The 18,399-nt window shown below is 40.6% G+C and overlaps 1 protein-coding gene across 1 annotated transcript; it reads left to right on the top strand.

Annotated features, from left to right (window-relative positions):
* The first annotated feature begins 427 nt into the window (after nt 1-427).
* OPRK1 (opioid receptor kappa 1) lies at nt 428-17,591 on the top strand. Its single transcript, XM_082235278.1, has 4 exons — nt 428-980; nt 1,651-1,972; nt 12,395-12,747; nt 16,129-17,591. Exons 2-4 carry the CDS (start codon nt 1,707-1,709, stop codon nt 16,659-16,661), a joined length of 1,152 nt encoding a protein of 383 aa, XP_082091404.1. The 5' UTR covers nt 428-980; nt 1,651-1,706; the 3' UTR covers nt 16,662-17,591.
* The last annotated feature ends 808 nt before the right edge of the window (nt 17,592-18,399 follow it).

Here is an 18,399-nt window from a genome sequence, read left to right as displayed (position 1 = left end):
GGCCATCCAGGTGTGGCTGGACTCCAACCTGCATTGTCCTTGACCATTGGCTGGGCTGCCTGCAGTTGATGGATATTGGAACCCATCAACACTTGCAGAGTCACACCTTCTCCACCGTTGTTGGGACAGAAGTTTTCTTCACTGAGCTGTTATATAAATAAAGCAAACAGATAAAAGGTGCCAAATTATTTTCTTCTTCTCCTTCTTTTTACAAATCTACTTGCAATACAATGTGAATAAATGACAAAATCATTATTCAATATAAATGGAGTTGTCGGCTGTAGATCCATAATGCATCTAAATGATATGCAATGTATCTAACATATTCTAATGCGGTTATGTTTTATCCTTTCTGCAGCATCATAGGAGAGAGCATTCTCTGCTCCCTTCTTTGTATGGATTTAATGAAACAGGGGACACAATGTGAGAACAAACCTGAATGCATTCAACATGCATCAAGTGGGCAGTCAGATCTGCTTTATCACTGATGTTCTTTCTGCTGTCTTTTATATAATTAACACAGAGGAAATATGATTGCTTAAGCATTTTAAAACCTGGGGAAAGGCTGGGATAGGGTGGGAGAGCAACTTGTAAGGTGGTATTTAAAAAAATCTCCTAGGTGCTGCAGGACTGGCTGCCTTATTCTTCCCAAGTGGTGTTTAGAGAAAAGTCATGTGAGCTTGGAGGAGAATGTGTGCAAGGACTGCCAGCATATACTGAGCTGTGTAGTGGGAGACAGAGTGTGAGTGAGAGACTGCTTGTACAAAGGTAAAGTGCAGGCTGCAGTTACAGCTTCTGCAGTCTTGGAGCTAATACTTGTGATCTGTCTTGGCATCCTGGCTATCCTTCATTCCCAGGGCGTGTGAACCCTCCAGATTCCCAAGATAACAGTCACCGAGAGAGAAAAGGAGAGGATGCTTTTCAAATTCTGAAAATATCTCCTGGGAGATCCCACTGCTTTCATTGAATTTTACAAAAAGGTAATGTACTTTCTGTTCTGTTTCTCTCATTTTACTGTATTTATGATTTTTATTTTATTGAAATGCATTCTGAACCCTCTATCTGTTTTGAGAAAACTGGCTGTACTTTAAAAGGAAATTGATCCCCTTTTAATTTTACCTAAGAGGAAAGAATCCCTTGTCTGGATATGCAATAAATTACTGATGAAATGAGAGCAAACTGAAATGTATCTCGGGTGCTGAGCCAACGATGCAGTGCACCTCAATCTAAGGGGTTAAAACTTATCTGGAAAGTTTTTGGTGCTACCTAGTATTTTAAAAGTCCAAAGGAGTTTCAAACACTTCAATGATTTTGAATCTCTTCTCTAACCTAGTATCTGAAGTATGTGGGGTCTATCAAGTTTTCTCTCATTGCTTTCTAGAGGACTGAATGAGTTCAATTCAAAAGCACTTTGGTGCAGTAGGGAACCTGGATTAGTTTATTACTTTGCTAGGTAGTGGTGTTTTTGAGTCCAGGTTTTTATGAACGTCCTCTGCCACTTCATGCTTTCCTTTCCCCAGTACTGTTCTTTCCTTTTATATTAAAAACAATGTTTAAGAAGGAGTTCAGGACTGTTCCAATGACACCTTTATCATCTTTAGTGATGCCTCTATTAATTGCACTCTTTTAATTTCACTCTTCTCTTTCCAGTGTATTCATCTGCTCCTGTCTCCTCTTCTCTACCTGGGCTGGAGGTGAAACCCTCCATGGAATCCCCAGTGTATATTTTCCGTGAGGAGCCAGGCCCTACCTGCTCCCCAGGACCTTGCCCACTACCTAGCAGCAGTAGCAGCAGCAGCTGGCTTGTGGACTGGGCAGAATATGGCAACAATAGTAGTGGCGCTTATGAGGACTTACAGCAGAATGACACCAACATCTCCCCGGCTATTCCCATAATCATCACTGCAGTCTACTCCATGGTCTTTGTGGTGGGCTTGGTTGGCAACTCTTTGGTTATGTTTGTCATCATAAGGTAAGGATTTTGGTGGGTCTTTTAACTGTCATTGTTGGGGGAAAGCTACATAACCAAAGGGAACTAAGGGAAAATAGCTTAGTGGTAGGTAGAGCTTCTACTTTGCATGCAGAAGATCCCAGGTTCAGTTCCCAGCAACTCCAGGTAGGACTGGGGAGACTTCACACTGGAACCATTGAGAGCAGCTGTCAGTTAGCATAGACAGTACTGTGCTAGGTGGATCAATGGTCTGCCATGTTATAATGTAATGTTTCATGTAAGGGGAAAAGCTCTCTGTTTCTTGATGGTTGTGTCCCTTGGGCTGCTTGAGTTCTAAGATGCTTCCTTACTGAGGGCTATTTGAGTGCCAGGACCAAACTACAGATGCTGGATTGGTGCTTGCAAATGGCAGGGTGGGTGGGATGGCAGAAACCCCTCATTTATGTGGCATTACTAATTTGAGATAGTTTCCCTCACAGTTTACTGTGCTAACCCAACAACAGGGGAAACTGCTTTGTGGACACAGATGTGGCTGTTTTAAGTTTGAGTCAGAGACTGTCTTCATTTGGTTGTAAGAATAAAAGTGAAAACTGAAGCAGAACATGGGCTTGAAAATTAAAAGTCTGAGAGAGTCAGTGCTGGAAAGCACTGTGGAAATATGTGAGCAGAGCTCCCTCCAGGGATAAGACACAGTTAATGTGGTCTATATTATTGCTAACATTATATAATACACATACACTTCAACTGCCAGTATTTATAATATTTTCCTTTTTTGTTTTTCAAATGAAACAGTGTCATTATTTATTATTATTTTTTAATCTATATAGAAGTTTTGTTACTCTCCCTCCCACCCACCATCAGATGTCTCAGCAGTATAACATGGGTATAGGAGCTTTGGAAGAAAAGATTACCCCACCAGGCCTAACAGAGCTCTGTTTTACCCCCACACCCTGCATGTGAGTAGATGTGCAGGCAGCACAAAATGCCATTGAGGTAAATGTGAGGCCACTGTAGCTCTATCCAAGCGTCCTTTCTCATCCTGTGAAGAAGGGAGAGCAAGGCTGTGCTCGCTACATAACCTTCCTAATGGTCTGACTCCAAAGGTTGGGTTCTGAACTTCTTCAGCAGGGAGGCCACTCAACAGGCAAGGGCTCTGCCTCCTTGGTGAGAAATGTTTGAGGGAGGACACCTGACTGGGGTTTCTGAGTTTCCCGCCCAGTCCTCTCTCTAGGTTTGATACAAATTGCTTATGCACCAAGCCATGAGTAGCTTGTGCTGAGTGGAGGGAAGGAGTAGAAGAGAACATATGTGGTGAATGATGTCCTATTCACGCTACTGGCCCATGCCTGGTGAGCGGATAGGTATTTTGTTGAGCTTGTGGGAATCATTCATATATGAACACTGCACTCAGAGGATGGGGTTGTGGAGGGTGGGGAAGTACACACACAGACTCTCTCTCTCTTGTGTGTGTATGAGAGAGAGATGCAACTGATTTCAATACTCTGAGTATGAATAGCATGAACTATCATATAAGTGCACATAAAATTACAGATTTTTTAAAAAGGATACTTGATGGATGTTTTTTTGGTGGGGGGGAATAGATACACTACAGGTAATCTTGGATCAATTTTCTTGACTGCTCTTTTTTTTCTTTCAAACATCTGCTGTGAGCTTTGATTGTGATTGAAGCCCTGATGCTGTAGAAGTGGGATTAATCTTGCAACACATGCCATTTCCCTGATCGAAAATGCCCTCCCCCAAAGCTAATGGTAGCTGTAATATGAAAAGAAAAATGCAGGCAGCATACAATTAACTGAATTGCCCCAGTCCCCCCCAGCCGAGCTAATAGGAACTTCAGGATGGGGAAAATTGAGATGGAGACAATGATGTTGGGAGTGGAATATCTTAAATATATTTTCTCCCAGCACTGCTTCTCAAATCAAAACTAGAGTTTTCAATAGCTTTCTTAAATTTACCATCCAGAGAGAGTTGGTAGCAGATCTCCCAGTCATTTATCTTTGGGCCATCTATATTCACTATATTCACTATATTTTTTAAAAAAATATTTTATCAGTTTTGGAAGCCATCAGTTTTCTGTACTAAATTTCTGGTGTGCTTCATACTGTGATCAAAATCATTGGCAGCATCCTTTCCAGCTGCTCAAATCCCACAGTTTGGAATGTTTGGTGCTAAATCATGTTGGGGTTTTTTTTGGTGGGAGGGCTAATCAGTGCTCAGCAAGCCAGACAGGTAAAAAGGAGGTGGAGAAAACAAAGCAAAAAATACAAACAGTGAACAATATTGAATAATAAAATTAAGCAGACACCTGCACAACATTAACAATTCATTGCAATCCTCCAGAGGAAGTGATTCCAAATCAGCACAATAAATGGATGTTTTAGAGGGAAAATGTGTATTTCACAAATTTTATGTGAGGGGAAACACTGCATCTTATAAACTTCTAAATTATACAAACAATTTCTAATGTGTTTTAAATGAGGAGTGTGAGATAGAGAAGCTTTCTTTGTGCCTGTGTGGAAGGGGGCATGATATACTGAGTTTCTCTGTATTCATATGGGAGCGGATGTCTCTATGAAAAGGTATACATTTCTGTTTGTTTGCGGAAAGAATGATTGTGTGCAACAGAAAAATGATTTTCCAGGTGCCTAATTACTTTGACTGGCTACAACTCTATATGCACTGACACGGGAACAGATCCTACTGAGTGCAATGGGGCTTACTTCTCTGGAGTAACTTGTGTAGGATCTCACTGCTAATTACTGAAGTCCTTGAAATGGTTCTTAGCATGATGGCCAAGTTAGTTCACTTCCTTCAGTGTTTCTTTCCTTTCCTTTTTCTTTCTTTGAATGGGCTTTGTGTCATGTCTTTACTAATGGCTTTTCAGAGTTCCCCATCTGAAAAATGGGCAAATGCTTTCTGAAAATTCTTCTAAACATATGATATCTTAATAATATGCTGCAGATGTATGTGTTAGGCATGCACCTTGACATGTAGCCTGGATTTACCTCACTGAGTCCTTGTTTTGTGCTTGTGATGCAGTCAGGGTCGAGAGTGTGTACCGTAATCTCTGTCAGCCTAGTATAATTGTCAGGAGACTTGTGAGCACCTAGGGTAACAACTGTACACCGTAGGTGAACATACAGTTTCTGTGGGCTCAGCTCCTTTTCTCTAGGTTCCTGAGTCTCGTTCCTAATTGGATTCTATTTCTTGAGCATTTCCTCTTTTCTAATCAGCTGTCTCTTCATGTCACTTCCCTCCTCCTGTCCTAAATTTCGGGAGTTTGTATATAGGTCTTACTGTACCATTTTTGGTAACTGAACCCAACTGGATCTCTGTGGGGCTAGAGACTCAATTTCTATAGGAAACAAGACTGGGTTTAAAATAAAATGGCACTTTTCTAATGCCTTTTCTAACTTTAGAAATCTAATGCATTTTCTGACTCTGGAAATCATACGTACAAGAAAAGCCTTTGTTATTTTAACATATTTTTGTCACGGTAGGATGTTCACTGCAAATGTTGCAGGCCTTTTTTTTGTAAGGAGAGGGAATAGGCACTAATTTCATCATCTAATGGAAACAGAACTTCAGCCTTTTGGATTTGCCACTGTGATGCCACTGTCAACTAGTAATGGCTCCCATAAGAATGATGTGACTCCAGCAGTAATTCTGGAGTCACTCCCTCAATGTACTGATGCCCATTGCCCCAGGATGCCAGTTAAATGGAAGAGCAGATGACTGTCATCAGACTCCAAATTTGCCACTTTCCCTAATTATCTAACAAGCCTCCAGTGATTTGAATAATTTTCTGCGTTAAAAAATGGTCTTTACAAGAAACATTTTTGAAGATATCTTGCAGTATGGATACAATCCCAATGAGAGGGGAGGAAAAATATACTTCTGTTTCTCTGCCGCTTCTGCCTAAATTTCTGCTGGAAAAATATCAATACAGGGTTCCACACTCATAATCACCAGTGGAGTTTGCATGGGATTGGGCTATTAGAATGCCCATTTCATCTAGAAGAATGTATTAAACATACAGAGAAAATACACTTCTACCGCACTGTGTGTGTAGTAGTGTTAAACAACCATTAAAGAAGCTAACCAGGATTAAGAGATCTTCCATATGATTCCTTATTGCAGGTGTCCTCCAGAAGTTTTAGACTACAACTCCCAGCATCCTTGACCTCTGGCCATGTTGAGTGGGGCTGAGCAGAATTTTAGTTCAAAACATCAGGAGGGCACTGCTTGGTTATCCATGCCTTGTGGTATAACAATCTGCACAGGGTACTATTCATAGTTCTAACTTTTTATTAACTCAAATAAGTGATATAACCCTGCCTATTAACATTTACATATGGATATGTAGAAGAGCTATGTTTTTCAAACAGAAGCACTAATACAAAGTATGTCTGAAATGATATACAACAAAACAGGCAACACCTGGATTGGTCTAATCCAGCCTGACTGGTCAAATCCATATAGTCAAATCCATATGTTCTAGTAGTGCATATAAAAGGTCATATAGAATGCCTCGGTACTTTTTAAAAAGGAATTTATATCCCATCTTTCTACATCACTAGTAGCACTAAGGCAGCTAACAAAAGCATTTTTTTAAAAAAACCAGCCTTAAAATAATAAAATGATTCAATGCAAGGAAGTTCCATAGATACGTATTTCTCTTCTATTTCAAGGAACAGAAAAACTAGGCAGATAGTCCTCAGTGCATGGGAGCTTGTCCACACTCGCTTGTCCCTCGCCTAGAAAGCATGGATCGGAGTGGTTGTCCACTTCTCTTGCTCTTTCTATGCATGCATCCAAGAGATTTTGCCCTTGCCACACCACTTTCCCTGGGGAAACCCACTCTTTGGCAATAAATCAGAGCAAATGTCAATATGGAGAAAATATGAATTGCTGTTTGGTCTAGTTGAATACTAAAGAGCTCTTTCCCTTAGGAGAAAGCAGTGCGACAAGAGGGAGTGTGGAAAGGCTGAATGTCAGGTTAAAAGCCTGTCACAACAGTTTTAAGATGATGGCAGGATTCTTGAGGAGCCATGACTGCCAGACGGGTATAAAAGTGGTTTAATGGTATGGCATGGATGTAGGCTATTACATCCTCACATACATCTGCTGTCAAACAAAGGTCCCTCATCCCCATTCTATCTATGTTTTGGGCACAAACCTGCTAAATGTATGCAGTTTGTGAGCTGGAACCCAGCATGATTCATGGGGAGAGCTTATGTGTGTTCACCAGGGTTCCTCCACACAGACATTCCTTCTTCTGTCCATGTGATGTTAACTGCATAGAGGCTAATGACTAAAGGAGTCTATAGCAGTTGGGACACCTAATTTTGGGTGCTTAGTTGGGTGACTTGGCTCTGGACAGTGGGACAGATGCACCTCCCCTTCTCCCATTCTCTCTAGGGTCCCTATCTTTGGGATTCATACCCAAGCCCTACTTAGTGGACAGCAGGGGACATACTATCTCACATTACTGGGCTTTTCTATGTGTAGATAGCAGCAGAACTCTGGCTGCCACTGGCCCCTCTCTCCTAAAAAGTCTCCTAATTAACATCTAGGAAATGAAATACCTGACAAGACATCATCATATCCAACATTTACCATCACTTTCCAGGCAACAGGAGTTAAAGTGAAGCATGGGTGGGGAACATGCTGCTGTCCCATCATGTGTTTCTCTAGTTAGTTGTTCCCAGGAAACATAAGATAACGGCTGCCAGCTTTCCTCCTCATAAACATCTAGTTAGGTCCTCAGAAGAGACCATTCAAAGATCAATATTCTTTCTGGAGTTCTCATTAAGAAAGAAGTTTCTTGTACCTGAGATTAAAGAGTATAGTCAATATCCATTTTTCCCCTTGCTGCATCTTTGAGCCTTAATTTGGCAATGCAAGAATTAGAGATCACTTATTAAGTCAATACTTATCCATAGCGCTTTGTGTTGGATTAGATGTGGGGGCTGGTGTTAATGAAAAAAACAAACCATAACCTATCACATTGGTTCCTATTGCCTGAAGCAACCAAACAGAAGAAGAAAAGGCATGACTGGAATGTAAAAGTACATTTCTTTTGAGCTGTTGTATTGTGAGTAGGGATGGGACAATAGGTCCATTTTGGTTCCTCATTTGTCCAGTATTAAGGTCAGTTCCCCACATTTCCATATCAGATTGCAATTTTTTTAAAGGTTCTCATGAAAATTTATCAGCATTTTCCTGCACAGACTCACACACACAGTTTCCCAAAATATACACGTTTGTAAAGAAATTTTCCTACTATAAGGCATATGGTATGTTATTTTCACCAACGCATGCATTTATATGCACACTTCTTTGAGTTTTGTACAGGTTTGTTCACTTGAGAACTTTCATTGCAAAATTTGAATGGGTGAGACTTGGGAAATCTGTTTATGTTTTGGTTTGCATATTGTTTTGGAAAGTGAGAATTAAGTAAGGATGCTCTTAAATGTGAACTGAATCAAATATCTCTCCCATCCCTCCCTGTGACAAAATAAAAATAAAAATGAGATGCTGCATTCAGGAATTTGTCTGTCATCAAAAGCTCCTAAGAAAGCTTTGTGGTGGGATAGATGGGAGATCACCTCTGGAGTAGAATCTGGTTTAAAACAGGTAATAAACTTTTCCTTCTTGTCATTGGTAGCAGCAGGTGACATGATTGGACAGTGCCGCTCAACTGACCTCCATCTAGTTATGTCATTTCTGCTTATTGGGAGGCGGAGTAGTAGTAGTGAGGCAGTGGTGAGGTTGGCACAGTGCAAACATACTTACACAGTTAATCCGGTGTTCTTCCTGGTGAGTTTGCACTATGCCAAGCTTGCCTCCCCTCCCCACTCTATTGCCCAGTAAGCAGCAGTGGTGTAGCTGGCTGAAGGTCAGATAGGTGCTGTAGCCACAGCACCCACTACTGGTCATAAGCTTCAGTTGCAAGTGAATGAAATCCTTTAATTTTCCAGTTTGCAAGTCCTTTGGGTTTCTTGGGCAAATGCTTGGCTGCCTCTTTTAAAGATGTTCTTTTATGAACAGTCATTTAGTAGTATGTTTTCCAGATGTTGACTTAAAGGCTAATTTGAGTGAGCAATTGCAGTCCTTAAACATTAGTGTTAATCATAGCAACATTTAATATATACAGTAGTTTTAATCAAGGCAAACAGCTGCAATTTGCAACCCTGATTATCTGTGAAGACTGCAGATTTTGTGCAGATTGTTGTTGCCAGTTACTGCATAATACCATCTGCAGACTAGCAATACAAATTTTAAGAATACAGCTGCAAAGAGATCATAGAAGCCTTATGGAAATCAATGGGGGAAGTAAGTTGTGACTTATTCAAGTACTGCTACTTTAACAAAATTCACATGTAGCCATTTTTCATAGAGGTGGTGACAGTGTAATTGCACATGTTTCAACTAGTACAAGTGGAACGAAAGAGTTTAACTCTGAAATGCTACTCTAAATTATGCTTGCCAAATGACACAGGATAGGCTTGCAACTAAATCCTCGACCCAACTATGACTTCAAATAACAATAGTGTAGTAAATTTACAAGAACGTAGCAATTTTGTTACACTATCTCAACCTTAAGTCAGTGTTTCTGCTATGTTAATGTATAACTAGTAACTAGAATTTTGTGTGTATGTGTGTGTGTCCATATGTAAACATGTCTGTGCCTCAGGGCCCAAAATATTTTTAACTCTGGAAATTGTCTAAGATATGGAAGATCAGAAGCAGGAGTGTGGGGACTCTTTGCAGCTAGCAGGCAAATTCCTGGGCTCTCCCCTCTCCCCCACTGGTGGGCAACTTTGATTGGTGGACAGGGCTGGCCAGGTGTCATTCACTTGATGTCACCATGATGTTAGGAGAACCATTTCTCCTTTGTAGCATGGCTTGGGTTCAAACTGTGCTGCAATGGAAGAGCCAAGTGGGGCTTTGAAGTTACTGCAAATTCACCAGTGGAGGCAATCTGCAAACTGGGTTGGTACTGAAGTCATAACGTCTGAATTGGTCAAAAATTCATTTCTGTTCTAGAGTCTTAGAAGGGACATGGCTATGAGGGCATGGCTTGGGGATTGTCCTGAAGAGTGTCTGAATTTCATAATTTACCACTTCACCAGTACTAGGAAAAGCCCTACATATGTATACATTCACAGTGATTATCATGCTACTGTTTGCATGTGTGACGTTTTGTAATATAACCAGCTGGCAATATTCAGCTATTCAGTCCATTAAGTATTTTGTCTTACGGCAGTACAGTAGTGCTGAATGTTGCTAAAGGCTGACAGATCGATGGCAACCACTCACTTGGCAAAAAACACAACTAAGGTTCCTGAAAAGAATGGAAACACTAGGGGGCGTTACTTGTCATCCATTGAAAAAATTATATCCTCATTTAGCTGTTGTTGGATCTTATTTCATGAAAATAAATCTAGCAACTTTATGATGGCTTGACTAATTTGCATAATCTAATTAAAATTGCTCATGAATTTAGTTCTGCTGCTGGCAAGTAAAACTTAATTGCTAACACAGCATTGCAGCAATAAATCAGTTAAAGGGTGAAATAAAATATATAGACTACAAGCCTTGGCAAATGCTACTATTTCTGCCTGAAAACAGTAGCCTACTGAAAACTGCTCCAAGTTTTCTTTTTTCTTTTTTTAAAAAGGAAAAACGTAAAAAGTGGGCTTGCAGAAAATGTGAAACGTCGCCTGAAAAATCCAAATAAATCTGTCTTTGCCCTCCTGCAATTGCTCCCACAACTGCTATTTTCTTCCCTTGAATTTTTCTCCAGTACTATTTTATTCTCTCTTGCTGCATGATACTTACACCCAAAGGAGAAATTAGCATAAAGCCAACAATCAATACAGCAATTTACACATTGGAAGAAACACACACAGAAGAATACAAAACTGTAATTAAGCAATACAGCATCCTTGCTTTTCTTAGAAGGGTTCATTCTCCACCCACTTTCAGATTCTAACTAAACAACTGACTTAATGCCTTTGTCTCAAGGCTAAAATATGGCAATGTAGGCACTCAGATATGACTATATAGCATCATCTCTGAGGGAAAATAAAGAAGCACTGTCCTTATTCAGGAGGGTAAGTAAGAAAGGGAAAACAAGAACATGTATTTCTTATGCAGTGCTGAACCAAACAATGAAACTGCTTCTGGGAACATTGCCCAGTTGCATTGGAAATGCAGTACCGGTACTCTGTTTACTTCTCATAGATCAGTGATGGGAAAACTGTGGCCCACTAGATGTTGTTGGACTCTAGCTCCCATCAACCCCAGCTAGCATGGCCATTGGGTTGCAATGGGAACAGGGCCACACCTACCATTAGGTAAAATGAGGCAGTTGCCTCAGGCAACAGATGCTTGGTGGGTTGGGGATGAATAATCAGAAGATAGAACTGTGTGCGCGCCTGCCCTTCATACACTATCTTGCTTTCTTCCATTGTGGTAAAGTACCCCATAAGTGTTTTTAGAAATAAATAAATAAATAAATAAATAAATAAATAAATAATAAATGTTTTAATTGAAAAGTTTCTGAACATACAAATATCAAAACAAAACAGAATCACAGTACATTGGCTGCAATAGTGTTCATTATGAAATCTAGTATATTAACTTACAGTCTTCCTATAGGTTGCCATGGGTTGATGGAGGAATCATAGGATCTTTTGCCCAATGTGGGGCTTGAACCCATGACCTTGAGATTAAGAGTCTCATGCTCTACCAGCTGAGCTATATAAGTAAACTGTTAAATATGAAACAAAACAAAACAAAGGGCTATATATTTTTAACCTTCATAGTCTTCAGTTTTTCTGTTAACTTTTCAGCTAAAGCAATTTGCCAAATGGTTGTGCATCACTTGGATACTGTTAATCCTAGAGTGGTTTTTCAGTTTCTCAGTGACAAGCCACCACCATTGAAAATGTAACTAAGTCCTTGTAAGGGAATTCCAGCAGTTTAATTATAAAACATGGGCAACAAAGTTAGCCGAGAAGTACATTGCTTACATCCCACTATTTTACTGACACCACTAGTGTTCAACTGCCAATCCAGCATGCTTTTGTAGATGGAATTGTGGTATCCGAAGCTGCAATTTTGTCCTTACGCCTCAAGCAGCAAAATGTCTTGGCCTAGCCCAGAGTGAAGTCCAACATCTGGAGAACCAAAGGTTCTAATCCTAATAGGGAAACATTTTCACCCCTGTACCATCATCACATACACAAAAGTAACTTAAGGGGGGGAGTACTTTGGGTGTCTGGGAAACCTTCAGTGGAAAGTGCCCCCCCCCATTTAAATTCACCTCAAAGTTAAATGTTTCTTTCAGGGCAATCTCAAAACTAAACTGACTTATGGGATGACATAATGAAAATTCTTCCTGTTTTGCAGGTACACAAAGATGAAGACAGCAACCAATATCTACATTTTTAATCTGGCCCTAGCAGATGCCCTAGTAACCACCACAATGCCTTTCCAAAGTACTGAGTACTTAATGAACTCATGGCCATTTGGGGATGTGCTGTGTAAAATAGTCATTTCCATTGACTACTATAACATGTTTACCAGCATATTCACGCTGACCATGATGAGTGTTGATCGATACATTGCCGTGTGTCACCCGGTGAAGGCTCTAGACTTCCGAACTCCCCTGAAGGCAAAGATCATCAACATATGTATCTGGCTCTTATCTTCATCAGTTGGCATATCAGCCATCGTCCTCGGAGGTACCAAAGTCAGGGAAGGTGAGTGTGGGCTCTGTTCTTTGCCAGTGATTTGTTCCTACTCAGTAATAAACTTTTTTTAAAAGCATAGAGATGACTAACACAATTAACTTTTGAATACCAGCTGCTTTTATGCACTTGGCTTGTTCTTACTAGAATCCTCAAAACTGCTCCTTTTCCTTTTTTCAAAAGATGGATTTCTAGTGATCATGGTTGTAACTGCAAAATAATCCAGCCTCCAATACTTGAAAGCTAGTGTAGCTCAATGCCTAAGTGAAGGTGATTGTAGGGACAAAGGAAGATGCTTTGTCCCATTAGTCCATCTAGCTCCTTATTGACTGAAATGATGGAGTGCTGCAGCCAGTCATTGTAGACTCTGCACTGACTGGCAGTGACTTTCCAGCATTTCAGACAAAGGACATTCCCAGTCCCACCTGGAAATGCTGAGGATTGGAACTGGGGCTCTCTGTAAGCAAAGCAGATGCTCTGTTATGGCCCTTTCCCATTAGGAATTCACTGGTTTAAAACTTGCCTTCACCATAAACTCAGTAGATGGACTTTGACAAGTTTCACTTACAGTATTAGGAAAATCTCAGCTCCTACCCCTTTAACAATATGAGAATAATACTACAAATTGGTATTAATGATTGCTGAGATGACACACACACACATCTATGCAGCGTTTTTACAAAACTGTACTACATAAATGCAAAATATTATTCATAGTTGCTACTTTCCCGTGTGAAAGAAAAATAGCCCACCCTGATTCATATACGAAATTGTAACATACGTAGCAGTCTGGCAACCACACATTCTCACAGAAACGTCATCCATATGAATCAATTGCATGCAACAGAAATCTGCAAACTGGTTGAACCCCTCAAGCTGATGGTGTATCTTTCATGGGCCCTGCAGTGATGAACGAGCTGAATGAGACCGGATACTGAAAAGGATCCAAATGCATTGGCTCACATCTGTTAAATTATGTAGCTGGAACTTTGTGTGTGAAAAGCACAGCCACGATTGAGCCTTGTTAATATGCAGCGAATAATTATGCGATACCCATTAGATTATAATTCAGAAGCACTTAGAATGAAAAGTACATGATATTATGCTACGAAATATAATCACTATTAACCCATTGGTACTCTTATCAGGTGAGTCACTCTGCAGTGGTTGCCTGAAGTCAGTCAAACTACGTTGACATGTATGGTTTCAGGATTTGATGTTTTATAGCCCATGTGTTCATTCATTGTAACACCTAACCATTGCACCTATCCTTCTAAAAAATTGCATGCTACTTACCTTGGGTGCTTTTGTAACCTATGCTATGTTCATACAGTCCCCAAAAGTGCAGGGGGAAAGTGAATTGATCCTCCCCAGATTTTAAAAAAATCCCCTTACACAGTGCCACTGGCAGGGTTCATCCAATCAGAAGGGGTTACTATGCCAGAAAGTGTAATCATTATTTACAATAATTTATATCCCGCTCTCCCTCCCTAAGGAGATCAGAGAAGAGTACACTAAAAACAGTAAAACAATATAAACAAGCAGCAGCAAACAAGAAGACTCATAGTTTCTAATCTCAACAAATTCTGCAAAAAACAACAACCCACTATTGGTTCAATTCCCCATGTTCATGGTAGGCTGTGGGAGGACAGAGGAAGCCCTGAATTTCTGAAGCAGGCCTCCACTTTGGACCTGAGTCTAAGCAGTTCTGGCCCAAAGTGGTCTGAGGAAAAGCAATCCACTTTCCAGAGGTCCAAGAGGGATCCAAACTAAGGTCACATACACACTATACAATTAAGGCACACGCTCCTAAAAAAATCCTGGGAGCTGTAGTTTGTTAAAGGTGTTGAGAATTGTAGCTCTCTGGGTGGTAAACTATGGTTTCCAGGATTCTTTTTTTTTTGGGGGGGGGAGGGAAGGGGTGTTTTAAATGCATGGTGTGTGCACAGCCTGAACCTTGTCCTCCGTGTACACTTTACACTGTGTGATTTACACTAGATCCAAGGTTCAGAACCTTTCTTAGCCCAATGGCTATGTTCCCTTATAGCTAAGCTTTCAGGAGCTGCAGGCTGACTGTGGTGAGCATGGTCAGAGGCAAAAGTGGGTGGATAAAAGGATGTGACTCTTACTTTTGCACAGTAGGCTACATTCCGGCCAATACAAAAGCCTGAGATTTCTACACCCACACCCATCTCTTTATTCAGGTAAGCAAGAGACACTGTCCCACTTCACAGATACATTCCAGACAGTCAAGACCACTCATGGAACAGGGGCAGTGAGGGTTGTGGCTTGTTTCTGAGATAGACGCACTCTCTCTCTCCCCACCCCCACCCCCCTCTCTCACACACAGGGCCAACTACTCCATGTATAATTTTTCAACAGCTTCCATGCTTTCAGTGTTTTTCTTGTCAATTTAATATTAGGAATGCAAAAAGCACAATTTGTTGTGGAGGAGCAAAGCCTGTTAAGACCATCGGTTCAGTCGAGTGGGTTGAAGCATGATATTACTCTGTAGAATATTTGTTCTTTGGCATCATGAATTTCTCATCTCCGTAAATCATGCATTCCCACTCTCAGCTGTTCTTCCTCATTACTTACAGAACAACCCTTCTAAAAGCTACATCTCTTTCTAACCACCATAATTGAAAGAGCTCCAGTTCATTAGAGAGATACAGAATCGCCTTCAGGTAGAGAAAATAAACTCTCTGTTTGAAATACATTCGTAAGGGCACATGAAAGTTCACCCTCTCAGATCAGCACTAACATCACAAAGCAAAGTTGAGCAAACTACAGAATGCACAGAGGATAAGGGACTGCAATTAGAAAGTGAAGACCCAGTTAGGAACACCTGACCCTAAGAGTGCAAAGTGGAAAGTCTTGAAATCACATTAGTAGTAACAACAACAACAACAACAACAACAACAACAACAACAACAACAAACAACTTTATTACAGTATTTATATGTCACCCATCTGACTGGGTTGCACCAGTCACCCTGGGCAGCTCCCCACAAAATATTAAAAACAGATTAAAATAGCAGCCATTAAAACTTCCTTGAATAGGGCTGCCTTCTAAAAGACATCTGGTCTTCTAAAAGTCAAACGTTTGACATCTGATGGGAGGGTGTTCCACAGGATGGGCACCACTACTGAAAAGGCCCTCTGCCTGGTTCCCTGCAACCTCACTTCTCTTAGTGAGGGAACTGCCAGAAGGTCTTCGGTGCTGGATCTCAGTGTCCGGGTTGAATGATGGGGGTGGAGACGCTCCTTCAGTTTTTTTAACATTATTTTGGAATTCTCATGACATGCATACTTTAAAAACAACAACCCACTGTTAAACTGTTAGTTTAATCTGTGCCTGTGTTTCCTTCTTACTGGCCTTTTCATTTACAGACACAGGCAGTACTGAGTGCTCTTTGCAGTTCCCAGATGAAGATTATGCCTGGTGGGACACCTTTATGAAAATCTGTGTCTTTGTCTTTGCCTTTGTTATCCCGGTGCTAATCATAGTCATCTGCTATACTCTGATGATTCTGCGCTTGAAGAGTGTGCGGCTCCTCTCTGGATCTCGAGAGAAAGACCGAAACCTCCGTCGCATCACTCGACTTGTTCTTGTCGTGGTTGCAGTTTTCATTATCTGCTGGACCCCAATCCACATTTTTGTCTTGGTCGAGGCCCTTGGGGACGTGTCACACAGCACTGCAGCCATTTCCAGCTATTATTTCTGCATAGCTTTGGGCTACACCAATAGCAGTCTAAATCCCATCCTGTATGCTTTCCTGGACGAAAACTTCAAACGGTGTTTCAAAGATTTCTGCTTTCCTTTTAAGATGAAGACAGACAGACAAAGCACCAGCAGAGTCAGAAACACCGTTCAAGATCCTGCTTATTCCAGGGAGGCTGATGGTACAAACAAGCCAGTATGACTAGTCGTGGAAATGTCATCTTTCTGTCCTCCTGGAAGAGAGGAATCCAATGATCTTGGACTAACTCAAATAACCACCGCAGTGTGAAATGGACAATAATAGACCTATTTGATATTGTGTAAGCTTTCTCATAGTCTGAATGGGAAATTGCTGATAATGAGGGTTTCATCAGCCATGTTTACTGATGATTAGTTTTTGCATCATATTAAGAACAGATATTTGTACATAGCACAATATCCATTCTTGACAAAAGACAGTAAACTTCTTCACAATGCTGATCTCTTTATAGGAAGGGAAGGATGATATTTCCCGCTTATGACTCCTTGATGCTCTTACTTAGGATCCATATGGATGCTAGCATGTGGTTTTCATAGATTGCTGTAAAAAAATAAGGGGGGGAGTAAGAATCTTTACCATGCAAAAATCTTGTTTTACTGTACTGTGTTACAATGATCAGTCTCAATTCTAAGCCAACATTTCCTTATATTCTTTCAGTGAGAAGCATTTTCTGATAAGTGTATAGGAAATTAAGGAATCCAGCATTCTACTGCAAACATCTGGGAGCTTCTTTGGGTTAATTTACACAATCGTGTTTTATGTTAGGAGTGAGAAACCTATGATTCTCCAGATCCAACTCATACAATCCTTGACTATTGGCCAGGCTGGCTGGGGATTGATGGGAGCTGGTCCAACAACATCTGGGGGGACTACATGTCCCCCACCTCTGCTTTATATGATGATTACATTTGTGCTTGATAACTTCCAGCACTTCAACTATATGTAATTTATAGTTTTTAATCCTGAGGGGAAACTATAGGATGAGCTTGTCATATAATTACTGCAAATGGAAGACTGTGTAAATTTTATTTCTTTATACAACTTATACTCCTATCTTCTAAGAAACCCAAAGTGTTAACAAGGAGGAGCCATAGCTTGCAAATAGAAGACCCGCAGTTCAATCCCTGGTATCTCTAGTTAAAAGGACCAGGCTGCAGGTAGCAGGTGGTTTTAAGGATTCCCTGCTGGAGTTTCTGGAAAGCTGGTGCCAGGCAGAGTGGACAACATTGCACTAAATACATAAATAGGCTGACCTGGTATTTCAGGCACTTACTTTAATAATTATACCATCAAGGTAATTAGCTTGATGTAATTAATTAATTAATTAATTAATTAATTGAGCTAATTAATTAGCTTACATAACCATGAAAACTCTGTCAAAATTCAAAACAAGGCTGTAAATAAATCAGTCCATGATACTACTAAAGTCTGCCAAAATAAAGGTGTTTATAAATCAATCATCAATCAATCAACCAACCAATCAATCAATCAATCAATCACCACCACCATTATGTCAAAGATGGTAATATTGGGTTCTGGTGGCCTTTTGGGAGTTCCAGAACTGAAGCATTGTGCCCAAACATGAATGTGTAAATTAGAGGTTGCCAACATGGCACCCATAGACACCCATACCGTCACACAGAAGCCTTTCCTGGTGTCCACAGAGTACCCAGCCTTCCCCACAGTGAAACTAAGCTTGAAAGCAGCATTCTGTTGTAGCCAACTGAATAGGTTGTGTGCTTTTTGTGGTGTGTGTGGTACCCACAACAGTGTGCCTGGTTCACAAACATGGCCATAGCCCCTCAAAGTTTGGTGTCCTCTGGTGTGAATCATATGTTTAAAAAGTAAGACACCGGCTTCATCTTAGCATACAATGAGCTGTCATGCCTGCTCACTTTGC

Source organism: Podarcis vaucheri, assembly GCF_965113315.1.
Source record: "Podarcis vaucheri genome assembly, chromosome: 8".
In the NCBI taxonomy this organism is placed as follows: domain Eukaryota; kingdom Metazoa; phylum Chordata; class Lepidosauria; order Squamata; family Lacertidae; genus Podarcis; species Podarcis vaucheri.
This window is presented reverse-complemented; position numbering and strand designations above follow the sequence as displayed.

What these genes read in the sequence shown, in the direction of transcription:
- OPRK1 (XM_082235278.1), top strand. Translation starts at nt 1,707, where the DNA reads ATGGAATCCCCAGTGTATATTTTCCGTGAGGAGCCAGGCCCTACCTGC. An exon ending in GTTATGTTTGTCATCATAAG is followed by an intron (nt 1,973 to 12,394) that starts GTAAGGATTTTG and finishes CCTGTTTTGCAG; the next exon opens with GTACACAAAGATGAAGACAG. An exon ending in AGGTACCAAAGTCAGGGAAG is followed by an intron (nt 12,748 to 16,128) that starts GTGAGTGTGGGC and finishes TTTCATTTACAG; the next exon opens with ACACAGGCAGTACTGAGTGC.